The sequence below is a fragment of the Cebus imitator genome, unplaced genomic scaffold, assembly GCF_001604975.1.
Source record: "Cebus imitator isolate Cc_AM_T3 unplaced genomic scaffold, Cebus_imitator-1.0 Scaffold342, whole genome shotgun sequence".
Lineage (NCBI taxonomy): Eukaryota > Metazoa > Chordata > Mammalia > Primates > Cebidae > Cebus > Cebus imitator.
In genome coordinates this window covers 30,591-57,674 of record NW_016107657.1, presented here as the reverse complement: position 1 = coordinate 57,674, position 27,084 = coordinate 30,591, and the positions used below count along the sequence as shown (strand labels likewise).

The window sequence follows — 27,084 nt, the reverse complement described above, 5'->3', positions numbered from 1 at the left end:
AATGAGACTCCATCTGTGGGATGATTTTAATCCTCATATAAATTTCAATTGTTTTAAAACCCAAACTGATTAACCGCACTATAGTTGCCAAGCCGGCTAAGATTCTCATCATTCGGGTTACAGCATGGGGCTAACAGGTTACTAGCAGGTAATGGGTAGCAATGGCCCTAGGATGACGCCGCGCGTGAGACAGAAAGGGGTGAGGGACCAGTCCGGCGGGCCCACTGGAGACTCCCAGTTCAAACCCCGCTCCCCTGAGCCCACCCGACTCGCCTTCTCGGTCTGGGGCGGCAACTACAGCGCCTCCGGAGCACGCCCACAGTTTCAAGCCTCAAAAACACAAGGATCATGCGTTCAGCGACCTCTCTTACCAGGGGGTCATAGAGCACCACAGAGCAGGACGTGCCAAAGGCCAAAAGTCCTCTGGGCCCAGAGCTCCAGTTCAGGACTCCCCGCCCCCGGTTTGGGCAGCAAAACACATGAGAAGTCTCCAGCACGGGTGCCACCATGTCGCTAGTTGGTCGGCCGCACAGACACAGACGCGCACTTCCGCCCTCAGAGCGGAACTACTAGCGTGGCTTCTCCTGGGGCGTCACCCGGTCCGCGTTTTGCAGGCAGCCGAGGGCCAGACGGAGGCAGCCCCGCCCCACTGCGGTCCTCTGAACACCCCCAACCCCCAACACACACAGTAACCCGCTAGCAAGGACACCGCTCTGCTAGCTCGGCTCTGGTACAGCGGCCCCGCCCCGTGCACAAGCCAGGCCTTTGTCCCAAGAGCGAAATCCTACCCTAGTGGCTGGGAACCCTCCCGAAGGACCTGGGGCTCATGTGCCAGGGCAGCGTCAGAAACACCCCGCTGCCCCTTACAGCCCGGCTCCCTGCAGCGGCCAGGGCTAGCCCCGGGGGTGCTAACTAGCGAGCCGGGCCTCCAAGAAAGGACCCCCAACTGCTTAGAGTGCGCTAGGGCCGCGCCACACTCTCTCGGCGTCGGCGAACACGGAAAAGCGGATCCGTCTACGGAGCAGGGTTCCGGGGTCGCACTGCGCATGCCCCGCAGTCCTTGCCAAAGGGGGCGGTGGTTCCCCGCGGCGCTGAGCTCGGCAGTAATTAGTGATTGTCCTCCAGCTCCGCGAAGGCGAGGGGCGCGGCTGCCTGGTGGCTGCGCGGCGCTATCCCCGGACCAAGGGGCAGCCAACCCAATGAAACTACCGCGTGTCCGCGCCTGGTAGAGATTTCTCGAAGAGACCAGTGCGCCCGTTCCGAGCCCTTCGGACCGCCCGCGTGGAACCGAATCTGCGCGCGTGGCCGGGCCGTGGGACCACGAGGCCGCGGAGACGTGAGTCTTTGAGGTCCGGGAGCGGGGCGCCTGGGAAGGGGAGCCCCGCAGGCCAGACAGGCAGGGAGGTTCTGCGGAGACCGGGGTCCTGCGGGCTGGGCATGGGGCTACGGAAAGAGGATGCTGGGGGGGATCCCGCCGCAAGCGTCCACTCGCCCTAGAGAGCCGGGCTTCTAAGGGTGCTCAGATGGGCTTTGGGCTTTTTTCGGAGGATTTTTTGAGGAAACGATTCGTACTTTTCATCCCATATCCGAAGAAGCCACTGACGTGTTTAGAAATAAAAAGGTTTTAGAAGAGAGCTTTGTGCCTTCTTTTCTGTTTCTGTAGTTGCCTTTTTCTCCAAGGCCCTTCTGCTTTCCGTTTTTCTCCAGCACGCGCCAACTTCCAGGGAAGGAGATTCTCGAACGGGTCCGCGACCGCGCTCAGCATCCTCCCAGGAGAAAGGCTTGGAGCTGCTTGGAGCTGTCCCCTGTGCTAGTCCCCTCACATCGCGCTCCTCGCCTCTCTCCTGGGAATGATTCCTAAATGTTTCTCTTTTGCCAGTTAAAGAATTCTCGAAACTTCAGACCCCAAAAATTCCTCTTTCATAAGCCTCGTTCCACGCCGTACGTCCATTTCCCACTGCTCTCTGTATGATACGCTGCACTTGTGCAACACCTGAGTTTTAACGAGCACTTATGATATATATTCCTTCAAGTGTTTTCCTCATTCGCCTTGCAAAATAGGTATTACCGGTGTTTTAGATAAGGTGATGAATTCCAGAGCCCTGTTTAAAGAAGAACAGCTGGCCGCGGTAGAGCTTGGTAGCCCTGTGCTATTGCTTAGTTAGAAACTCGACCTCTGCGTCTTTTGCGGGAGATGTGGGTTTGACCACCTTCACGTCCACCGTTGGTGCTGGACATCCTGCCGGGTCGGAATTAACCGAATTCTGGCTCTGCTTAACACAATTCTGCTTTTCAAAATCCAACTCAATTGCTAACTCGTCTCTGGGTGCATAGGCCTTTGGTTCCAAACACTGTTGTAATGATTAACAGTCTGTGATTAAATGTTGACTGGTTTGTAGTAACAAGGATGCTACAGTGAGTTTTTCATGATGTTGAATTTACTTAAAGAGTTCTGTGTGCGGACATAATATGTCCGATTCATTGTCAAGTAGGAAAAAAGATTCTATGTTTATTTAAAGTATACACCTATTTAAGGCTGAGGTGGTGGTCACACCGCTAACCCCAGCACTTTGGGAAGTGGAGGTGGAGGATCTCGTGAGGCCAGGAGTTCAAGACCAGCCTGAGCAACATAGTGAGACCTTGTCTCTACTCAAAACAAACAAAGAAATTGTTTTAAAAAATTAAGTACACATGTATTTGAGTATGCATAGAAAATATCTTGAGGGATGCACTGGCAAAATTGAGCACCTTTGAGGATTGTGATTGGGGAAAAGGGCCTTAAATGGACTTGTATATAAGGAGAGTGTATTCGTTTAAAATTTTTTAAATACTTGAATTCTGAGATGATTATTTCTGTTTTTTGGTGTTAGAAGATTATTATATGAAACGGTGGTGATGATGAAGGTAGCTAGATTTCACGTAGTTCTTTTTTTTTTTTTTTGAGACAGGGTTTCACCATGTTGCCCAGGCTGGTCTCAAACTTTTGACCTCAGGTAATCTGCCTGCCTTGGCCAAGTGCTAGAATTATAGGCATGAGCCACCACGCCCTGCCCAGATTTCATTTTGAATCATTTGCCTTAGTGATTCAAATAATTGTTCAAACAAATTCTCAACTTCAGTAAGAAGTTGATGGCTGTGGCCGCCTGGATCTCTCCTATCTCTGAGTTTCTATTGCTTTTACAGTGTTAATGTCAGTCTCTTAGCACTCAGCTAGCTGTTCTCCAGTGGTTTCATGTGTTTTAGCAATGCAAGGTTAGAGCCTAGGATTCTAGTTGTCTCCATATTCACAGTACCTAGTGCCACACTGGTCACACCACATGATCCTTTGGCAACTTTGATTATTTGATTACACATTAATTTTCACTATGAGGTTTCTTAATTCAATTTGTTTTAGAAGTGAGCCAAGAATTTTTTTTTTCCTGTCTTTTCTAGGAATGCACAATGGCGAGGAAGTTATCTGTAATCTTGATCCTGACCTTCACCCTCTCTGTCACAAATCCCCTTCATGAACTAAAATCAGCAGCTGCATTCCCCCAGACTACTGAGAAAATTAATCCAAATTGGGAATCTGGCATTAATGTTGACTTGGCAATTACCACACGCCAATATCATCTACAACAGCTTTTCTACCGCTATGGAGAAAATAATACTTTGTCAGTAGAAGGGTTCAGAAAATTGCTTCAAAATATAGGCATAGATAAGATTAAAAGAATCCATATACACCATGACCATGAGCATCACTCAGACCACGAGCATCACTCAGACCATGATCATCACTCTCACCGTAATCATGCTGCTTCTGGTAAAAATAATCGGAAAGCTCTTTGCCCGGACCATGACTCAGATAGTTCAGGTAAAGAACCTAGAAACAGCCAGGGCAAAGGAGCTCACCAACCCGAACATGCCAGTGGTAGAAGGAATGTCAAGGACAGTGTTAGTGCTAGTCAAGTGACCTCAACCATGTACAACACTGTCTCTGAAGGAACTCACTTTCTAGAGACAATAGAGACTCCAAAACCTGGAAAACTCTTCCCCAAAGATGTAAGCGGCTCCACTCCACCCAGTGTCACAGAAAAGAGCCGGGTGAGCCAGCTGGCTGGTAGGAAAAGAAATGAATCTGTGAGTGAGCCCCGAAAAGGCTTTATGTATTCCAGAAACATGAATGAAAATCCTCAGGAGGTAAGTTGAGTGCTGTTTATTATTTTAATATACCTGTGTGTCTGTCCTGTCTCTTCTACTAAAGTAAAAATAAAATGGTGAACTTATTAAAAAGGGAATTTCCACCTTTTCAGCAAGGCACTTGGCACAAAGCATGCCTGCTATGTTGTAAACATTCCCAATTCAGAACTTAGGGAATAGTTCTTTTGGTGAGTATAGTGCTGCCTCCTAAAATTTTTTCTGTTATAGAATATAAAAAGAGAAAGGTATCAAGGTTATCTTTGGAGAAAGACTATAAAGGTGCATATTATTAGTAAAAAAATAGAAAATAAGGGATTGAAAGCAGGAGTTAGAATCCATGTTTTAGAGAAAGGTGTGACTGAGGGGCTGAAGACCACTGAGAATAGCACTGCTACCTCCTTGACAGAGGTCCACAATGACTTGAGAAGTGATTGAAATTGGAGCAGTTTCCAAGAATGTCTTGCTGGACAAGGGAAAAGTCTGGGTAGTGAGGTTCTGAGTTCATGTGGTTTTTCTAGAGTAGACTTCCAGACTCTACATAATTCGCCTTGACTGAGAGATGTCAAGAACAAGGAATTGTGTTTAAAAAAAAAAAACAAATAAGGAATTAGTTACAGTTTAATAAGTAAAACTTAAATTCTTCATTCAAACCAGCATCTGACTGTACTAATTCTGGAATCATTCTAGTAGTGGTCATAGCCATAGCAACACTGGTGATAAAGTGCTCCTAGTAGTATCAACTGAGAATTGTGGTGGGAGTTTAAAATGTCTTTACAGAAGATGAGAAACTGGTACTAAAGCCAGTTTTGAGTTTTTTTTTTTTTTTTTTTTTTCTTGGTTGGGGGAAAGATTGCACAGAGGAGTATCTTCAAACTAAGTTTGTCATCCAATTAAGTAGTTGAAAACATCTGCCTGCCGGTACAGGTTTGTTTTATTAACCAGCCTTGCCCTCCGCAAGAATCATCTGCATAATTTAATATCCTCTCATTGCAGAGCATTACTTTGCCAGGTACGTAGACAGAACTGAGTTTTTGCAAGTAGAGTCATTACTAGAAGAGGGGCATGTCTTGGACTTGTTTAGGCCAAGTAGGATAGCGTTAGTACTGAAGCAACATATTTCTCAATCTCTGATGAACCCCATTGTGAAATTAAAGCTCATTTCCTTAATACATTTATACAATGAGTTAACAGGCTTGTGAATCTCCGTTCATCCTCATGCTTGTTCCACTTGAGGCTTTCTCCCTAGGTGACTGGTGATGTACTGCTTCTCTGATGAAGTAGATAGAAGAGATGGGATACCACTGTGGTGACATAGTATCACCAGGTAGATGGAGGCAACTTCCAAAGTGCTCAAAACAGAAGTTGATTTTAATTTTCATTAACTTGGGAAAACAAAGAAGTAGCTTTAGTAAAAAGGGTTATTGTGTCATCACACTACTCTGATGGGGATGCCTTTTGGTAATTTTCACTGCTTTGTTTCTTTCAGTGTTTCAATGCATCAAGGCTACTGACATCTCATGGCATGGGCATTCAGGTTCCGCTGAATGCAACTGAGTTCAACTATCTCTGTCCAGCTATAATCAACCAAATTGATGCTAGATCTTGTCTGATTCATACAAGTGAAAAGAAGGCTGAAATCCCTCCAAAGACCTATTCATTACAAATAGGTAGAATTGCCTTTTTTATGTAAAAACAATTTTAGTAGATACATGTATTTTGTGCTTTTCCTTAGACTTGCATCAGCCTAATTGTTGTTCCAGTACAATTCCAAATATGTCATCTTAGTTGTTCTTTACCTTGAATATGAAGAAAGCAAGGAAAGGTGTTAGACCTGCCCTTTAAAGAAAACCCAGAAAATAACGTTTCAATTATGACTTATCTGGGTTCATCCTACAAGAAGGTGTCAGGATTATCTGAAATTTGGGATTTTTAAATCGTGTCGCACTGTTTGGGAGGAGGTCTCATGTTCATCTCTGCTGCTTAGGAACCTAATACTGATATATTCTTACTGATAATTAAAATTAGGATAAACTCTTCTATAGTGCAGGGTTGCATTGCTCAAAAGTAATGAGGAAGAAATCACTGCTTTGTTTTCTGAGGACATTATTGAGTTCCTGGTTTCTTCCTCTCTTTTTTCTTTTCATTTTTTCTAAAAAAAATCTTTTATAATTTAGCTGTTTATAGGAGTCTAAAAGCTCAGTTCCTAAGTGAGCTAGAGTACATCCTTGGTAACCATGTATTTGCCTGAAGAATTTCCCGTTAGGGCTTTGCTCCTTACCTGCAGAGTTCTTAAGTACCAGTCAGGTTGTTCATTTGAGCTAACAAGAGGTTTCTTGGTTATTGTGCTATTGTCCCAATAGGTCCTATTTGTATTCAATTTGTGTGTTTTTAGCTTCTCTGCTCTTACATGTCGCTTTATGCTACTCTCCAAAAGTCTTTCTTGTAAAGTTTATTAATTGTATAAATTTTTCTTTGCTCTGTTTTGTTTGACAGCCTGGGTTGGTGGCTTTATAGCCATTTCCATCATCAGTTTTCTGTCTTTGCTGGGGGTTATCTTAGTGCCTCTCATGAATCGGGTGTTTTTCAAATTTCTCCTGAGTTTCCTTGTGGCATTGGCCGTTGGAACTTTGAGTGGTGATGCTTTTTTACACCTTCTTCCACATGTGAGTATAGTAATTTGTCGTGTTAGTATTTGATTATTCAACATTGAAAAAACAGTATGTTTTGATTTATACTATTTTTTTGTATAAAATGTTAGAAATTTGGTTTTAAAAAGCTTATTTTAAAATATGTTTGATAAGTGAAAGCTGTACTTTTGTGCTAGATCTTAATGTCTGTGAATTTTACAAAACGCAAACTAATTTAACTTTTACAAAACACAAACTAATTTAACTTTTTGAAACTCACTTAATAAAAAGAGACAAATTCTGCCCAGCTGTTAGTACTGTGATGAACTGCAGCAAGTTGTTACCTGTTAGTGCAATTGCCACAGAAATAAAATATGTGACCCTTTATGTACCCAAGAAACTTGGAGGTTTTTCTTCAGAGTTGAATGTATGTATGTATTTAGAATTTTATACTTCATGACACACAAAACAAGCTTGGTAAAGTTAATTTACTTTTCCATCAAATATCTTGGATAGGCGCTCACTCAAAAAATATGCGTAAATTCCCATCAAAGGATTTCGGATAAGTAGGAAAAGGAAATCACACCATGCCTAGGGCACTACAAATCTCATGTTCCATTCAGTAGTAAAAGAAAACTATGTTGCTCTGACAAGCTCTCAGACCGCCAAATGGCAGTTGTTGGGGAATACCTGCTGATAGAAAGTGGCATGTATATGAGGCGTACTGTGTGATTTCCCCCAGTCTCTTAGTGGGTTCCACACCCTGATTCCCTAATGTGCAGTAGCAGTAGTTATTACTCCATTTAGCTGTAGGCTGCTAGGGCAGTGCACCTGGATCTCAGGTACCTGCCAGGGCCCAACATATACACGCTAGTCTTCTTACAAGGCTAGTCTGATAACATGGACTTTTCAGTTGGAAATATAAGCAGTAGAAACCGTGCACATTCAGTCTAGTATTCCTGTTACTTGTGGCCATGATAATTTGTCAAACATTCAAAATTCTCACTATGTATTGTGAGGGTCACTGGGAATGTATCAGAAGTGCCATAGTACATGGCATGCATTAATTTCTAGATAGCTAGCTATTCATTGGTTATTTTATTTTTAATATCCTAAACTTCACCTTGTCTCTGAAGTATGTGAATAATTGCCTAACTCTGAATGATTTCAAATTTGGCCTTACATAGCCAACTTTCTGACTTGTTATGTGAAACTGATGCATTTATAAATAACAAATTGTTTTGCCTTCAGTCTCATGCAAGTCACCACCATAGTCATAGCCATGAAGAACCAGCAATGGAAATGAAAAGAGGACCACTTTTCAGTCATCTTTCTTCTCAAAACATAGAAGAAAGTGCCTACTTTGATTCTACATGGAAGGGGCTAACAGCTCTAGGAGGCCTATATTTCATGTTTCTTGTTGAACATGTCCTCACATTGATCAAACAATTTAAAGATAAGAAAAAAAAGGTAAGAAAAAGCACGCTGACTACTTACTATGCTTCAGACATCTATAGTAGTACCCTAACTAGATTGTTAGACTAGCAGGCCTAATTGTATGAGCTTTATTTGAAAGGGAATTCAGTACCCTTGAAGTACTTTTTGGTCCTAGAGATATTTATGAGGAGCATTTTTATATCTTAATAGCTCTGAAGTTTTCCATCTTTGCTATTCCCTTGAAACTCATGACAGAGTAGGAAAGGCCAGGATAAACATCTCTGTGAGTGACCAGACAAGGAACCAGCAGGGCCTTAAAGACCAAAAGCATCGTGGATACATGGGTACACCATCAATATTTATTAGTAGTTATGATTAACTAATGTGATTACTTTCAAATTATTTACCTAGTAGCTGAATGTTCTGTTTTCTTTTAAAGGGTATGTGACTTTTACAGGCTTACCCTTTGCAAATTGAATCAGAAATGGTATGAAGTCAAACAATAGGCTCTTTCTTTCTGGCAAAACACACACGCACACACATACTCTTTTGAGTTGCCTATGGTAATTTGCCACTTTTTATTTCATATGATCAGACAAGTCATTCAGAAGACTGTTAGGAGACTCTTAAAACTGACGTGGGGGCCAGGCGCCGTGGCTCATGCCTATAATCCCAGCACTTTGGGAGGCCAAGCAGGCAGATCACTTAAGGTCAGGAGTTCGAGACTAGCCTGGTCAACATGGCAAAACTCCATCTGCACTACAAATACGAAAAGTAGCCAGGCAAGGTGGTGCACACCTGTAATCTCAGCTACTCGGGAGGCAGAGGCACAAGAATCGCTTGAGCCCAGGAGGCAGAGGCTGCAGTGAGCCAAGACTGCACAACTGCACTCCAACCTGGGCAACAGTGAGACTGTCTCAAAAAATAAATAAATAAATAAATAAAAATTATGTCTTCACATCTCAACATTTTAATCTAACATAACATCTGTATACTCATATTCTGGTCATTTGATATTTACCAGGATGTTTTTTGAGTTGGAGTTCTGTATTCTGTATCATCTTTTCTTTTTTTCTTTATCAGCCTTGCTGTTCCATCTACGATTTCCAATTTTGGTCTCTCTAAAATTGAACAAGAGGTTACACACTTAAAGCTATTCTGAATGTAGAATCTAGGTTTTGGAAATTAAAAAAAAAAAAATTATGCAGTGGTAGCCTTACATAATTTAATATCTTTTTTTTTAGCATCTTGCATTTGAATCTTCAAAGCATTCAGCTTTTGTGTTCACAGAATTAAGTATCCCCTACCAGGTACGGTGGCTCACGCCTATAATCCTAGCACTCTGGGAGGCTAAAGCAGAAGGATTGCTTGAGGCCAGGAGTTTGGGAGCAGCCTGGGCACAGCCAGGACCCATCTCTACCCCCCAAAAAGGAAGTAATTTCTTATCATCATTTCATAGCTTGAGCAATGTGTAATTAAATTGTGCAATTACAGTAATAGGTGTAACTGGCATGAAGAGATTTCAAAACCAACACAGTTGATTCTTGCTGAGCATAGAATCAACTCAGCTTAGAATCATCCACAGCTCACTGTGGGAAACAAATGCATGTGTAAACAGGAGAGTATTTATACTAGGAGTATTTGCTCTTAGGGATTTTACATTCACCAAAATCTCAAAAATTTTGAACCCTCTCTTTAGTGGACCTAAATATAGAGAGAAGAAGTAAAATAAGAAAAGCTTTTTTTTTTTTTTTTTTTTTTTGAGACAGGGTTTCACTATGTTGGTCAGGCTGGTCTGGAACTCCTGACTTCATGATCCACCTGCCTCGACCTCCAAAAATGCTGGGATTACACGCGTGAGCCACCGTGCCCGGCCTAGCTTATTTACTCTCAATCAAGGAAGTCATCTTCTGTGTTCCCATTGTCCCAGTTACTTCCCTTGGACTATTTCTTAATGTTATTGAATAGTTTCTAATCTCATTTAATTCTCTCAAAAAGAAAAAAAGCTACTCATTATATAGTGAGTACTTTGAGCTCTTCAGGCATTTTTTACTAAGGGTTTTCCTTAACAGAGCCATCCTGCACCCCTGGGAGATCCCATCTATCATAGTATCATAGTTTTAGGTTACCTACCATATATGGACTAGTTTATTCCTACTTCTTTTAAGTCCTTTGCAGTTATTCTTACTTTTTTTTTAAAAAAAAAAAAAGGTCAATTATTCAGGGACACTTGGGGATGGGTTTTTTCTTTTTTTTAACTGTACGTCTGGGTCAAAATGCCATAACTTATTTAACATTCTCATTTCAACTTAGTTTCCAAATTTTACCTAAAGACAACTTTTATTTTTTCTTTCTTTTTTTAAGAGACAGGATCTTGCTCCGTTACCTAGGTTAGCATGCAGTGGCATGATCATAGCTCACTGCAGCCTCAAATTCCTGGATTTATGCAATCCTCTCACCTCAGCCTCCCAAGTAACTGGGATTACAGGCTCGTGCCACCAAGCCCGGCTAAGGATAGCTTTTCTTTAACTTAGCACTCTTTAATCTTGGACTCCAAGAGATAGGCCCTCTGTTATCTGATATGGAGCAATTTTTTTTAACTCTAGGTTGTAACTCTAGATTATTAGTGAGTTATAAAATCAATCTGTGTGTCATAACCAATATTTTAAAATGCAACAGTAATATTAGGGTGTACTCTATATATATATATTACTATGTTTATATTACACATATTACTGTGGGTTGTAGTCAGAGTAGTTTGATGCTCTCTGCTTTAAAATAATATCTGCTAGAATGTAAGCTCTTAAAAGCCAGGATCTCTCTGTCTTGTTTATAGCTCTGTCTCCAATGTGTAGAATAGTGTCTGGTACATAATAGATGGTAATAAATATTGAATGTTTAAGGAACATGAAACAGCAAGTAAGCAAAATTTCTAGGCGAAGACTTCCTACAGAAGTTTTGCAAATGTTACATGTTCTCTTCCCTTTTTGAAATATGTTGAGTTTATCTTTTTTAAAGGCATCCAGATATTAAAGTTACTTAATAATTTTTAATCTAATTCTCTCAAAAAGAAAAATACTATTTATTATATGGTGAGTATGAGGAGTTCCTGAAACTCATAACTGGCCATTTTACTTAGGACTTTTCTTAAAAGATTCATGCTACACCCCTGGGAGATTCTATATATCATATTTTTAGGTTACCTGCCTTCTGCTAGTTAAGCTTAACCTTCTGCTAGTGAAGGTTATTGTTCATGTTGAAAACTGGATAATCATCTCTGATACCCCCTCATTCCCATATCCAGTCAAGTTTTATTAAATATGTCCATGGTCTCTCCATTCCTCTCCATCTTTCTTGCTGTCATTCTAATCCAAGCCATGGTTGTCTCCCTACCTGAGTGACAGTTATTGCCTCCTAATAGGGGCCTGTCACGTTATTTTTTTCCTTTCCCAATCTAGACTTCACAGAGCAGATAGTGATTTGCTTAAATGAAAATATGATGAGGTTGCACACCACTACTCAAAATCCTTCCCTCAGTGGCTCCGTTAGTCGTTGGACAAAGCCCACTATTCTCAACAGAGTTCTATTGTCTGGTCTCCTTTAGCTGCCTCAGCCTCATCTCTGGCCACCCTCTCTGACCTAGTAGGCCTTGCCACCTTGTACTTCTTTGAGTTCCAGAACAGTGCGGACCCCTTCCAAGTGCTATTCTCCCTGCCTGGAATGCTGCCTTCCCCACCTTCCCCAACAAACTCCTGCCTACCTTTTAGTCTTGGTGTAAATGTTACATTTTTTCAGTGGCCCTCTAGAAATTAATGAGGTCATGTTATTATACACTGTTAATAACACTCTGTTCTTTCCTGTTGTAAAATGTATCCAAAGTTATAATCAAAGAATTGTATAATTATTATCTGTGTAAAACCCTTCTCCCTGTGGATAATAAGCTCCATGAGAACAGATATTGTGTGTGTCTTGTTTTATGTTGTACTCCTAGCATTTAGCATAGGGAACATTGTGTGGGCCTTTGATACTTATGGAATGAAAGAATAGGTTAAACTGTAAGTTCTAGAATAATTGCCCAATAAGAAAGCACCAGGAAAAGTGATTTAAGATACCCTGAATTCATTTATTTTTAAAAATATTTAAGTACTTTCTCTGATTGAGGCATTATATTCAGCATAACTGCAAAGATTTGTCTGTGTTTGCCTTTAAAAGCTCTTTTTTTTTTCTATTTTTTTAATTGCATTTTAGGTTTTGGGGTACATATGAAGAACATGCAAGATTGTTGCATAGGTACACACATGGCAGTGTGATGTGGTGCCTTCCTCCCCATAACCTATAACTGGCATTTCTCCCCATGCTGTCTCTCCCCAACTACCCACCCCCTGCTGTCCCTACCGTATTTGCCCCCAACAGACCCCAGTGTGAGATGCTGCCCTCCCTGTGTCCATGTGTTCTCATTCTTCAACACCCACCTATGAGTGAGAACATGCAGTGTTTGATTTTCTGTTCTTGTGTCAGTTTGCTGAGAATGATGGTTTCCAGGTTCATCCATGTCCCTACAAAGGACATGAACTCATCGTTTTTGATGGCTGCATAGTATTCCATGGTGTATATGTGCCACATTTTCCCTGTCCAGTCTATCATCAACGGGCATTTGGGTTGGTTCCAGGTCTTTGCTATTGTAAACTGTGCTGCAATGAACATTCGTGTACATGTGTCTTTATAGTAGAACGATTATCCTTTGGATATATACCCCGTAATGGGATTGCTGGTGGAATTTCTATTTCTAGGTCCTTGAGGAATCGCCACACTGTCTTCTATGGTTAAACTAATTTACCCTCCCACCAACAGTATAAAAGTGTTCCTATTTCTCCACATCCTCTCCAGCATCTGTTGTCTCCAGATTTTTTAATGATGACCATTCTAACTGGCGTGAGATGGTGTATCAGTGTAGTTTTGATTTCCATTTCAATAATGACCAGTGATGATGAAAATTTTTTCATATATTTGTTGAGAAACATTTTTCATATGTTTCTCATGTATGTCTTCTTTTGTAAAGTGACTGTTCATATCCTTTGCCCGTTTTTGAATGGGCTTGTTTGTTTTTTTCTTGTAAATCTGTTTTAGTTCTTTGTAGATTCTGGATATCAGCCCTTTGTCAGATGGCTAGACTGCAAAACTTTTTTCCTATTCTGTTGGTTGCCAGTTCACTCTAATGACTGTTTCGTTTGCTGTGCAGAAGCTGTGGAGTTTGATTAGGTCCCATTTGTCTATTTTGGCTTTTGTTGCCAATGCTTTTGGTGTTTTGGTCATGAAGTCCTTGCCTACGCCTATGTGCTGAATGGTTTTGCCTAGGTTTTCTTCTAGGGTTTTTATGGTGTTAGGTCTTATGTTTAAGTCTTTAATCCATCTGGAGTTAATTTTAGTATAAGATGTCAGGAAGGGGTCCAGTTTCTGCTTTCTGCACATGGCTAGCCAGTTTTCCCAACACCATTTATTAAACAGGGACTCCTTTCCACATTGCTTGTTTTTGTCAGGTTTGTCAAAGATCAGATGGTTGTAGATGTGTTGTGTTGCCTCCAAGGCCTCTGTTCTGTTCCATTGGTCTGTGTCTCTGTTTTGGTACCAGTATCATGCTCTTTTGATTACCGTAGCCTTGTAGTATAGTTTGAAGTCCGGTACTGTGATGCCTCCCACTTTGTTCTTTTTGCTTAGAATTGACTTGGCTATGCGGGCTCTCTTTTGGTTCCATATGAAGTTTAAGGTGGTTTTTTCCAGTTCTGTGAAGAAGGTCATTGGTAGCTTGATGGGGATAGCGTTGAATCTGTAAATTACTTTGGGCAGTATGGCCATTTTCACGATATTGATTCTTCCTAACCATGAACATGGAATGTTTCTCCATCTGTTTGTGTCCTCTTATTTCGTTGAGCAGTGGTTTGTAGTTCTCCTTGAAGAGGTCCTTTACGTTTCTTGTTAATTGTATTCATAGGTATTTTATTCTCTTTGTAGCAATTGTGAATGGCAGTTCGTTCTTGATGTGGCTCTCTTTAAGTCTGTTATTGGTTTCCATGAAACTGTGTGGTTCTGAGTTTCTGAATTCTGAGTTCTAACTTGATTGCACTGTGGTCTGAGAGACTGTTTGTTATGATTTCCATTCTTTCGCATTTGCTGAGGAGTGATTTACTTCCAATTATGTGGTGCTGAGAAGAATGTATATTCTGTGGATTTGGGGTGGAGAGTTTTGCAAATGTCTCTTAAGTTTGCTTGTTCCAGGCCTGAGTTCAAGTCCTGGATATCATTGTTAATTTTCTGTCTCGTTGATCTGTCTAATATTGACAATGGGGTGTTAAAGTCTTTCACTATTACTGTGTTGGAGTCTAAGTCTCTTTGTAAGTCATTAAGAACTTGCTTTATGTATCTGGGTGCTCCTGTATTGGGTTCGTATATGTTTAGGATCATTAGCTCTTGTTGCATTGATCCTTTTACCATTATGTAGTGTCCTTCATTGTCTCTTTTGATGTTTGTTGGTTTAATGTCTATTTTATCTGAGATGAGGATTGCAACTCCTGCTTTTTTTGCTCTCCATTTGCTTGGTAAATCTTCCTCCATCCCTTTATTTTGAGCCTTTGTGTATCCTTGCATGTGAGATGGATTTCCTGGATACAGCACACTGATGGGTTTTGGATTTTTGTCCAATTTGCCAGTCTGTGTCTTTTGATTGGGGCATTTAGCCAATTTACATTTAGGGTTAATACTATTACGTGTGAATTTAATCCTGCCATTTTGATGCTAGCTGGCTGTTTTGCCCGTTAGTTGATGCAGTTTCTTCATTGTGTTGATGCTTTTTACTATTTGGTATGTTTTTGGGGTGGCTGGTACTGGTTGTTCCTTTCTATGTGTAGTGCCTGTTTCAGGAGTCTTGTAAAGCAGGCCTGGTGATGATGAAATCTCTTGAGTACTTGCTTGTTCGTAAAGGATTTTATTTTTCCTTCACTTATGAAGCTCAGTTTGGCTGGATATGAAATTCTGGGTTGAAAGTTCTTTTCTTTAAGGATGTTGAATATTAGCCCCCACTGTCTTCTGGCTTATAGGGTTTCTGCTGAGAGATCTGCTGTGAGTCTGATGGGCTTCCCTTTGTGGGTAACCGACCTTTCTCTCTGGCTGCCCTTAGCATTTTCTCCTTCATTTCAACCCTGGTGAATCTGACGATTATGTGCCTTGGGGTTGCTCTTCTTGAGGAATATCTTTGTGGTGGTCTCTGTATTTCCTGGACTTGAATATTGGCCTGCCTTGCTAGGTTGGGGAAGTTTTCCTGGATAATATCCTGAAGAGTATTTTCCAGCTTGGATTCATTCTCTCCATCACATTCAGGTACATCTATCAAACGTAAATTAGGTCTTTTCACATAGTCCCGTATTTCTTGGAGACTTTGTTCATTCCTTTTTACCATTATTTCTCTGATCTTGGCTTCTCATTTTATTTCATTGAGTTGATTCAACCTCTGATATCCTTTCTTCTGCTTGGTCAATTCGGCTGTTGAGACTTGTGTATACTTCGCGAAGTTCTCGTGTTGTGTTTTTCAGCTCCATCAATTCACTTATATTCCTCTCTACGTTGTTTATTCCCATTAGCATTTCATCAGATCTTTTTTCAAGTTTCTTAGTTTCTTTGCATTGGGTTAGAACATGTTCCTTTAGGTCACAGAAGTTTCTTATTACCCACCTTCTGTAGCCTGATTCTGTCAATTCATCACACTCATTTTCCATGCAGCCTTGTTCCCTTAATGGTGAGGAGTTGTGATCCCTTGTAGGAGGAGAGGCGTTCTGGTTTCAGGTGTTTTCATCCTTTTTGCGCTGGTTTCTTCCCATCTTTGTGGATTTATCCACCTGTCGTCTTTGTAGTTGTTGACTTTCAGATTGGGTCTCTGAGTGGACATCCAGTTTGTTGATGATGAAGATATTTCTTTCTGTTCCTTAGTTTTCCTTCTAAAAGTCAGGCCCCTCTGTTCTAGGACTGCTGAGGTCCACTCCAGGCCCTACTTGCCTAGGGATCACCTGCAGCAGCTACAGAACAGTAAGGGTTGCTGCCAGTTTCTTCTTCTGCTATCTTTGTCCCTGAAGGATACCCACCTGATGTCAGTCTGAGCTCTCCTTTATGAGGTGACTCTGTGGATATACGGAGGTCAGGGAGCTGCTTTAGGAGGCAGTCTGTCCTTTATAGGAGCTCAAGTGCTGAGCTGTGAGCTCCATTGTTTATTCAGAGCTGTTGGGCAGGTACGTTTAAGTCTGCTGCAGCAGAACTCATAAACCCCCCTTTTTTTTCCCAGATGCTTTGTCCCCGGGAGTTAGGGCTTTATTTATGAGTTTCTCTTGTGCTGCTGCCTTTTTTCAGGGCTGCTCTGCCCAGCGAGGAGGCAGCCTGGTCACTGTCCACCTGCAGAGGCTTTGGTGAGCTGCTGTGGGCTCCGCCCAGCTGCTGTGTGAACTTCCTTGCAGTCCTGTTTATACGGGTATAGTTAGAACTGCCTCGGCAATGGTGGCACACCTCTGTAATGGCGGACTCTCTCTGTAATGGTGGGCTGCCTCAGCAATGGCAAACTGTCTCTGTAGTGGTAGACTGCCTCGGTAATGGCAGATCCCCCTCCCTCATAGAGCTGGGCCCTCCCATGTTCAGCTGTGCTTGCTGTGAAACTCTCAATCCAGAGCATTTCTGATTGCAGTTTTTTTGTGGGGTGGGACCAGCCGAGCCTGATCACCTGGCTCCCTGCCTCAGAGCCCTTTTTGTTTTTTTAGTTGAATGGTCGACTCTGTCTTCCAGGTGCTCCAGCGACCTGTTAAAAAGGCACCGGGATCTGTGTGATTTCCCGTGCGGCTGAAACAGCCGCACTGAGATTCGTGGCTCTTTTTTGCCCAGGAATCTCCCGGCCTGGCTCCCTGTTTCAGTCCCTTTTTCTATCAGTTGAATGGGTGACTCTGTCTCCCAGGAGCTCCAGTCGCCAGCTAAAACAGCGCCCGGACCCGTGTATTTTGTACGGAGAACCACTGCTTCAGGGCGCTGGCAAAACAGCAGCGCCGGCCAAAACAGCTGCGCTGGCAACCGATGGGGCTCCTCTGCCTGGTAATCTCCTGGTCTGTGGGCAATAAAAATCCATCTGGAAATGCGGTGTCCACTCACCCTCCATGCTTTCACTAGGAGCTGCAATCCTGAGGTGCTCCTAATTGGCCATCTTGGATCCATGTCCTAAAAGCTCTTAAAACTTAAGAATGTATAGACACTTGATATGCTATTAGAGTGCAAATGAAGTCTTAGTTATGGTAGTGATTGTCATATTCAAAGGTACTGCAAATAAGAAATCTGTTATTTATGTGATAACTTTTATTTTAAATGTTCTGTAGAAGTAGGTGATACACAGGCACCATTGTTCAAACAGTGATTGTTACAGAACATAAAGGTTGCTTGGACTTAGGGGCAGTCTCTCCTGTACAGTATTTGGGATGGTTAAAAAGCCCAGTGAGGAATCCAAGGTTAATAGAGGCTTGTTTTAAAAGAGAAATCATGTTAACGGTGTTTTAGTAAAGAAAAGTATTTTAAGGTTAATAACTAAAAATCTATAGTTATAGGTTATAAAAAGTATGGGAAGTTTGAAGTTTCAGTGTGCAGAAGAGGCATGGAGGAAGCCAGGCAGGTGGCTAATGGATCACTAGATGCCTGAAGGAAATGCCACTGGCTAGCTTTAAATTGATAAGCTGAGGTAGAGCTTCTTAAGTTTAATGTCTGTATGAATCACCCAGGGATGTAGTTTAAATCCACATTCTGATTCATTAGGTCTGAGGTGTGGCCTGGGAGTATGGATTCCTTTTTTTTTTTTTTTTTTTTTTTTTTATTTACCTGTGGGGTTTTTTATATTCTTTTTTTTTTTTTTTTTGTTTTGGGTGTGGGGGGGGGGGTTGGGTTTTTTTTTTTTTTTTTTTTTTTTTTTTTGAGTTAAAGTATCGCGCCGTTGCCCAGGCTGGAGTGCAGTGGCATGATCCTGGCTCACTGCAACCTCTGCCTCCCAAGTTCAAGTGATGCTCTCCTTGCCTCAGCTTTCCAAGTCACTGGGATTACGGGTGCCCTCCAACACACCTGGCTAATTATTTTTGTATTTTTAGTAGAGACACGGTTTCACTATGTTGACTAGGCTGGTCTTGAATTCCTAACCTCATGATCTGCCCACCTAGGCCTCCCAAAGTGCTGGGATTACAGGCATGAGCCACTGTGCCCGGCTGGGAGTATGCATTTCTAACAAGTTCCCAGGAGATACTGTGCTGCTAGTGTGGGACCATTAGAGTAGATGACTGTGGGGGCATTCTGTGTCTTCTGCTTACCTGGTTATTGATTGAAAGCTGTACATATAAACAAATTACTGTTTTAAAGTATTGTTTTCCCTCACTGTTTTAGAATCAGAAGAAACCTGAAAATGATGATGATATGGAGATTAAGAAGCAGTTGTCCAAATACGAATCTCAACTTTCAACAAATGAGGAGAAAGTAGATACAGATGATCGTAAGTCCTTATGCATAAATTTTAGGGCCAGAGGGAGTTCATTGCTGTATGATTTGCAGGCAGCTTGGACCATCTGGAAGAAATGGGACCATGTCCTTTTGGTTTTGGTTTTTTCAATATCTCATACTTCTTAAAAAATTGCCAGTTAGTAAGTTGTTTTATGTATATTTACATTTATTTTTTCTGTAACTTTTTATTTTGAGCTAAATTTGTATTCATAGAAAAGCTTCAAGAACCATACAAAGAATTCCTGTATCCCATTCACTCACATTCCCGTTATTTTACCACACATTTATCTTTCACTCTCTTTCTCTAGCTCTGTCTACACACACATACCTTTTTCTTTAATTTTTTAGTGCCTAGAGGGCCAGCTAGACGCAGACTTTTTTTCTAAACCATTTGAATGTAAGTTATACACATGATGTTTCTTTACTTCTAAATACTTCATGCGTTTTCTAGGCAAATGGACATTCTCTCATATAACCAGTTTAATTATTAAATCAGGAAATTTATACTGATACAGTGCCATTCTCTGTATTCTTTTGTTCCAAATGCCTTAATAGTGCTTTTTACCCCAACACTCCCTCAACTCCCACCACAATATTGTTCCAGAGTACAATTCAGGATCAAATTAGTTGCTTCTAATTTGGGGTTTGTTTAGTATTTTTGCATGATTAGGTTGATCAGTTTTGGCAGGAATACCACAAAATGGTACTTGTCCTTTCCTGTGACATGTTGTGCCACCTGATAGGATTCTTTGTCACTTAATTGGCAGTGTTAATTGTGATCACTTGCCTAAAGTTATATCTACCATGTTTCTCCTCTTTTTCCTGTAACTTGGCTGTTTGCTTGGCATATCTCATTGGACAGACTGAGTTAAGATTCGTATTTTCAACCCAGCTCCTTGCCATGATCTTCAAGGTCCTGCTGAGCCCACCACTCTCCTGCATTGTTCACTCTGCTCCAGCCTCCCTGGCCCTCTTTTCACCCTGGGAGCACACAAGGCTTGTCTCTAGGCCACGCATTCACTATTCCTTCTGCTTGGAATACTGTTCTCTGAGACCATCACATAAATTCCTCCTCTTGTTCAGGTCTCAAATCAGATACCTCCTTCTTTAGAGGCCTTCCCTGAGCACCCAACTACAACAGGTCTCCCAGTCACTCTCCATATTGCCCCTCTCTAATTTCTACTTACCAGTGCCTCCAGTACCTTTTTAATACATGTGTTTCCTTGCTAAGTGGCTGTCTCCCCACAAGATCATGAGCTTCTTGAGGGCAGATATTTTGTCAGGCTCCGCTCTATCCCTAGTGCCTAGTTCTGGAGTACCTGGCTCAGCATTGGTATGTATTAGGCAGTTGTTACCTGAGGTGAGAGAACAACTGTATTGTTGCTGCCACCTGTTTGTATGGTTTCCTGTCCACTGTGTATTCTCCAACATGCTGTTTTTCTCTAAAGACCAAGTAAAATGCTTTCGCTCTTCTTCCTGCATCTGCTCCCTCTTCAGTTTTTTGAATGGACTCCAGTGAAATGTGTAATGATGGGGAGGAAATATCTGCCCTAGAAATGGACTGCAGTGTCAGGGGTGGTTCAAAGAAAATTGATAACTATGTACAGGACACAGAAAAATAACCTTATCGTGGCAATTTACTTTCTTTGCACCAATAATAAATGCTTCTTGGTAATGAGAAATAATTCAGATTCTCTGTTTTTTCCTTGAATTTTGCCTTCCCAAAAAGAGGAAGTCAGATGACAGGATTATGCATGGTTTTTATTTCTAATTTTCCTTCGCTATTTTTCTAAAATAAATATTTTAAATATCTAACATCATGTTTTCTAAAACAAGCAAGTTTTTAGGATGAGAAAAAAAGTCATCTTTAAAAAGGTAGGGAGGTAGAAGAAGTTAAGGGAGAATCTGAGAGGTAGTTATTGAAGGTTAACATGTAAAATCCATTCTTAATATTTGAGACCATTCCATTTCTGGAATTCATTAAAACCTGTGGATGTTTCTCATCACTAATACTTCAGTGTTTAGTTCTGCAGATATGAAGGAGTTACTATGCTTTAAGATCTTCTGTTTACTTTTTCAGTGCAGTTTGAAATGTCCCCAAGTTCATTAACAAAGCCTTCTAACTGTCCACATGCCCTTTATGTTTATTCCTAGGAACTGAAGGCTATTTAAGAGCAGACTCACAAGAGCCCTCCCACTTCGATTCTCAGCAGCCTGCAGTCTTGGAAGAAGAAGAGGTCATGATAGCTCATGCTCATCCACAGGAAGTCTACAATGAATATGTACCCCGAGGATGCAAGAATAAATGCCATTCACATTTTCACGATACACTCGGCCAGTCGGATGATCTCATTCACCATCATCATGACTACCATCACATTCTGCATCACCACCACCACCAAAACCACCATCCTCACAGTCACAGCCAGCGCTACTCTCGGGAGGAGCTGAAAGATGCCGGCATCGCCACTCTGGCCTGGATGGTGATAATGGGTGATGGCCTGCACAATTTCAGTGATGGCCTAGCAATTGGTATACATCTGCATATTTGTTCCTTGTTGATTGATTCTGAAAATGTCACATTAAACACCTGACAAAGAATAGATTAGTTTAGATGAGGATATTAGTGACTTCCAAGATTATAAAAATGTTATTTTTTCTTTTACGACTTTGACAGTGAAGTACTCAGTTAATGTTAGGTGTGATTAAATGCTAGGAATTGTCCCTAGCCCATGACCTAAGTTGTAACTGTCAGAAGCTGTTCTTAAGTTGCAAGATCTTAAGGTCAGCCTTTAATTTGTATGATGCATATATGAGATTTTTTTTCTCCCTATGCATTGAAGTTCTCTTATCAATAATATAAGTAATATTTATAAAGGTAAAATTATATTTGCCATCATCTTTTATGCTAAAGGAATCTTAATACATCTCAGTCCAGTTATCAATCTCTATCCTAAGAAGAATTACAGAACTTTTGTTAATAAATTGTTATACCACAGTTGAGAGATAATAGAATATTTACAAGTTTTAATAATTTGGTGCCGGAAGGAACCATGTAATTAGGCAGCTGAGGCCTGTAAAGGTGGAGCCACTTGCTCAAGGAGGCTGTGCTGTGTTAAAACTAGGCTAAGATGAGCCCAGGTCTTGGCTCCCTGGGAGTTGAGTGCTCTTCCTCTTGTACTATATTATGTGGAACTAAAACAGACAAAGGAGGAATGTTCAACTGCACAGTCGGCTGGGCGTGGTAGCTCAGGTCTGTAATCCCAGCACTTTGGAAGGCCGAGGCAGGAGGAATTCAAGACCAGCCTAAACAACATAGTGAGACCTCATGCCTACAAATTTTTTTAAAAAATTGGCCAGGTGTGGTGGCACACACCTGTAGTCCCAGCTGCTTGGTAGTCTGAGGTAGAAGGAGTGCTTGAGCCTGGGAGTTTGAGGTTCCAGTGAGCTGTGATCTCACCACTGTACTCCAACCTGGCCAGCAGAATGAAACCCTGTCTCTAAAAAAAAACATGTACAGTCATGGTTTATAATTGATTGATTGTATAATATGTCAGGTTTTTAAAAGGACAGCTATTTGTCTTAGAGTTTTCTCAGTGAGATAGGGAAAGAATAAATGTAAACAAATCTAATTACATAGTAAATTCCTCCGAGGCAAGTAAAACATATTTATACCCTTAACAGGAGTAGAGTTTTTTCCTAAACCTTTCAAACAGTTTATTTTATATTCTTGAATATGCCTTTTATATGGTAGGAGTTACTTGTCAGATTTGTATAACTATCCACTCACACTAAGGCATAGAAAACCTTCCCTTCTCTCTTATGCCTGATGTGTTACTTTGGGAAATTTAGACCTCATGGAATGTACTCTAAGATTTCTTACAAAGAAGATACAAAGTTGGGTTGGGAAACTTCTGTTCATTCACAGCCAAAATATAGTTTTTTTGTTACCTCATTTTGCATACTGAAAAGATTAAAAAACACACAAAGTAGCCAAACTTTTTCTGATTGATTTTTACACAGGTGCTGCTTTTACTGAAGGCTTATCGAGTGGTTTAAGTACCTCTGTTGCTGTGTTCTGTCATGAGTTGCCTCATGAATTAGGTGAGAGAACCACATAAATTGTATTTGCCAAGTGGGTGAAATGTCCTAGTGTTACTGGCTTTTGCTAATGTTAGTTCAGCAAGCTTCTTCATCAATTCCATGCCTTCTCATAAGTCTGCCAACCAGCATACTGATGACTTCAGGAATCATCTTCATACCTACAAGGTGAATAAGACTACAGGATACAAAGGAATCATCTTCCGTTAACAGAAGTTGAAAAAGAGAATCTCATTGGAATTGAAGGGAAGTGGATGAGTTGTGTTTTGAATATTATTATTCTTTGTCACTAGGCTTTAAATCCTTCCCTAGTTCTGGATCCCAGTTCATGTCCTTGTTTTTTTTTCCTTATGGAGATATATTCACACACATACCACTGATGCCATTTTCACTTTTGTTCCTTGTCATATGTTCAGCCATTCCTTATAATCTTCAACTTCTAATTTATGTTCTACATTCAAGGCCCATGAAGCCTCTCTCTTATTACCATCTTCATATGTCTGTTTTCTCCTTTTATAATTGTAGCATTAAACTCTTCAGCTCTTAGTTATGTAATACCTTTATTGTTTGCTGATTACCTCATGTATTTTCCACCCATCCCTCCCTTCTTTGTGGCCAAATTCCAAGCTCCTTGAAGACAGTGCAAGATCACAATGGTAAATTTATAGTATTTATCATTTATTGACAAAGTATAAGCCTTAAGAAAATTTTGGATAAGATATCTGGCTAGCGCAGTGGCTCACACCTGTAACCCCAGAACTTTGGGAGGCCAGGGCAGGTGGATCACCTGAAGTCTGAAGTTCGAAACCAGTCTGGTCAACATGGTGAAACTGGGGTTTCACCCATTTCTGCTAAAAATACAAAAATTAGCCAGGTGTATTGGCATGTGCCTGTAGTCCCAGCTACTCAGAAGGCTGAGGCACAAGAATGGCTTGAACCCAGGAGGCAGAGGTTGCAATGAGCTAAGATCTTGCCACTGTACTCTAGCCTGGGTGACACAGCAAGATTGAAAGATGAAGAATAAAAAGGAAAAACAATAGTTTATACAGGTGTTGGGGTGATTTACTGAGTAACACTGCTTTAACGCTAGATAATTCTTAATTTTGTTTTTTTTTCCCCCTCTCAAAAATAATAGAAAATTTTCTTAAATCTGAGAAGTATCTTGGTATCTGTCTTAACAATGATTTCTTAATGACTTTTTCTTCCTTTTTCATTTTCTGTTAAAGGTGACTTCGCTGTTTTACTAAAGGCTGGCATGACCGTGAAGCAGGCTGTCCTTTATAATGCTTTGTCAGCCATGCTGGCGTATCTTGGAATGGCAACAGGAATTTTCATTGGTCATTATGCTGAAAATGTTTCTATGTGGATATTTGCACTTACTGCTGGCTTATTCATGTATGTTGCTCTAGTTGATATGGTAAGTTTTTAAGAAGTCATGTTACATTATTGACTAACAATAAAATAGAGAAAATATTCAGTAAAGCCTCATTTTTTCTCTCTTTTTGGGGGAGCAGGAAGTGGAATATAGCCCAGGCTGGTCTCAAACTCCTGAGCCCAAATGATCCTTCCATCTCAGCCTCCTGAGTATCTAGGACCCAATAAAAATCATTTTTTTGGCTGGGCACAGTGGCTCACACCTTTTAGCCCAGCATTTTGGGAGGCCAAGGCAGGCAGATCACTTGAGGTCAGGAGTTGACCAGGCTGGCCAACATGGTGAAACCCTGTTTCTATTAAAAATTAACAAAAAATTAACCAGGCATAGTGGCATGCACCTGTAGTCCCAGCTACTCGGGAAGCTGAGGCAGGAAAATCACTTGAACCCAGGAGGTGGAGGTTGCAGTGAGCTGAGACTGCACCACTGCACACCAGCCTGGACAACAGAGCAAGACTGTCTCAAAAAAAAAAAAAAATCATTTTTTTTAAAAAAGGTTTTCAATGCAGTAGTGATGAGAAGTGATTCTATATGCAGAAAGATGTAGAATATAAGAATATAGATTCTTTAGAGTTTTTTTTTTGATTGTTGATCACACCTTTATCTTAATATGTATCAGGATTCACAAAAATATTTACATCCTTATGATGTATTGTTGTAGAATACAATCTCAGTAATCAGGCAGTGACTTTTCTATAGATTTGTAGGAAATCCAGGATGAGACACATATTGTTGGTATGCTGTGTACTTCAGAATGCTTAGTTTCCTTATTAATCAACAAAGGAGTCATATCTTTTTGTCACTAATGTCCTCAAAATGATCCCAGCCAAATTTACTGCTAAAATTATACTTTATTATTTTATTTTTATTTTTTACTTGGTAAGCAATCAAAGACAATATATATCTTATATAGTATAAGGTTTTCTATCTCTGAACTAAAGACAAACTACAGCTCAGATATGAAGGCAGTAACTGACGTAGGAAAATCAGTATCGCTTTTCATTTTCCAGTGGAGCAAACTGAACCAATACAAACTTTTACTTTCCCAGAACATCAAAAGTAATCATTCTTAAACTGCTAGGAAACGCTGTATGACGTTATTAGCTAGAGTCAGTATGTATATAATCATGTTTTAAGGAATTAACTCACAGTATATCCAGCTACAAATAAAGCTAATATACTCTTATTTTCCCTTTTTTATTTTAGGTGCCTGAAATGCTACACAATGATGCTAGTGACCATGGATGTAGCCGCTGGGGATATTTCCTTTTACAGAATGCTGGGATGCTTTTGGGTTTTGGAATTATGTTACTTATTTCCATATTTGAACATAAAATTGTGTTTCGTATAAATTTCTAGTTAGGGTTTAAATGCTAGAGTAGCTTAAAAAGTTGTTATAGTTTGAATAGGTCTTAGGGAGATGAGTTTGTATGCTCTAATGTGCAGCATTAAAGTTAGTGGGTTTTGTGATTTTTGTATTGAATATTGCCGTCTGTTACAAAGTCAATTATGATGGTAACATAAAGGTACGTTTTAATATTTTAAGTTATTCTATCTTGGAGATATAATCTTTTTGTGCAATTCACCAGTATTACCAGTTTACTGTATAAATAAGAGATTTGGCATGACATGTTCTGTATGTTTCAGGAAAAATGTCTTTAGTGCTTTTTCAAGAACTAACACAGTAATTCCTATGCTGGATTTTAGGTCTCTGAAGAACTGCTGGTGTTTAGGAATAAGAATGTGCATTAAACCTAAAATACCAAGAAAGCTTATACTGAATTTAAGCGAAGAAATAAGGGGGAAAAGAGAAGAATCTGAGAATTAAGGGGAGGCATAGATTCTTATGAAAATCACAAAATTTGTTGTAAATTAGAGGGGAGAAATTTAGAATTAAGTATAAAAAGGCAGAATTAGCATAGAGTACATTCATTAAACATTTTTGTCAGGATTAATGTTCCTGTAAAGACATAGTGAGCACTTTTCATATATTAATTTAGTTGTACATTTAACTTTGTTTGTATAATACAGAAATCTAAATATATTTAATGAATTCAAGCAATATATCACTTGACCAAGGAATTGGAATTTCAAAATGTTTGTGTGGATATATACCAGATGAGTACCATGAGTAGTTTTATGTATCACCAGACTTGGTTATTGCCAAGTTATATATCACCAAAAGCTGTATGATTGGGTGTTCTGGTTACTTGGTTTACAGAAGTATCAGACTAGTAAAACTTTGATATACACGAGGACATTAAAACCATGCTGAGTATCATTTGACTTCGATTCAGAAAGTACTTTAGTATCTCTCAGTACTTCAGTGTTGTCATTGTAAGCAATTGCCTTTTACATTCAGTACTGTAACCATACTAGGCCTTTCTGTGGCGTTCTCTAGATATTTCTTTTTTACACAATAAATTCCTCATGTCACTTAGTGTCAGACGTCTGTTTTTCTTTTCTTTTTAAAACATTTTTTACTATCAATCATTTTAAACTGTAGAGTTCAGTAGTTTTAAGTATATGCACATTGTGCAACAAATCTCCACAACTTTTTCATCCTGCCACATTGAAACTACCCACTCAACAACTCCCCATTTTCCCTAAGTCCCTCATAACTACCATTTTACTTTGTTTCTAAAAAATTAAGCTGTCTGATTTTTAAAATTATAATCTGGATTGTAGTATACTAATTATAATCTGGATTGTAGTACACTAATCAATTCATTTATATTATTGTATTGAGTGGCC

General features: G+C 40.3%; 2 protein-coding genes across 5 annotated transcripts in view; one reads left to right on the top strand and one right to left on the bottom strand.

Annotated features, from left to right (window-relative positions):
- ELP2 (elongator acetyltransferase complex subunit 2) overlaps positions 1-784 on the bottom strand; it is a 44,465-nt gene extending 43,681 nt beyond the window's left edge. For both annotated transcript variants that reach the window (XM_017505814.2, XM_017505815.2), the window contains exon 1: positions 372-784. In XM_017505814.2, coding sequence (XP_017361303.1) covers positions 372-509 — 138 coding nt within the window. In that variant the 5' untranslated portion in view covers positions 510-784. The remainder of the gene's footprint in view (positions 1-371) is intronic.
- Positions 785-1,060: 276 nt separating this feature from the next.
- SLC39A6 (solute carrier family 39 member 6) lies at positions 1,061-26,771 on the top strand. Of its 3 annotated transcripts, none has more exons than XM_017505816.2 (10): positions 1,061-1,336; positions 3,433-4,179; positions 5,666-5,846; positions 6,673-6,842; positions 8,058-8,276; positions 18,684-18,789; positions 20,952-21,329; positions 22,821-22,901; positions 24,125-24,315; positions 25,537-26,771. In XM_017505816.2, the coding sequence occupies exons 2-10, from the start codon at positions 3,442-3,444 to the stop codon at positions 25,687-25,689; spliced, it is 2,217 nt and encodes a 738-aa protein (XP_017361305.1). In that variant the 5' UTR covers positions 1,061-1,336; positions 3,433-3,441; the 3' UTR covers positions 25,690-26,771. The 3 variants fall into 3 exon arrangements, with proteins under 3 accessions (XP_017361305.1, XP_017361307.1, XP_017361306.1); XM_017505817.2 differs by having other exon boundaries at positions 1,096-1,349; positions 25,537-26,119; XM_017505818.2 differs by lacking the exons at positions 24,125-24,315; positions 25,537-26,771 and adding an exon at positions 23,016-23,713.
- Positions 26,772-27,084: the final 313 nt, after the last annotated feature.

Bases quoted from the DNA above. Each gene is read 5' to 3' on its own strand.
- SLC39A6 (XM_017505816.2), top strand. From the start codon at position 3,442: ATGGCGAGGAAGTTATCTGTAATCTTGATCCTGACCTTCACCCTCTCT. The intron at 4,180-5,665 runs GTAAGTTGAGTG...TGTTTCTTTCAG, and splicing joins TGAATGAAAATCCTCAGGAG to TGTTTCAATGCATCAAGGCT. The intron at 6,843-8,057 runs GTGAGTATAGTA...TTTTGCCTTCAG, and splicing joins TTTTACACCTTCTTCCACAT to TCTCATGCAAGTCACCACCA.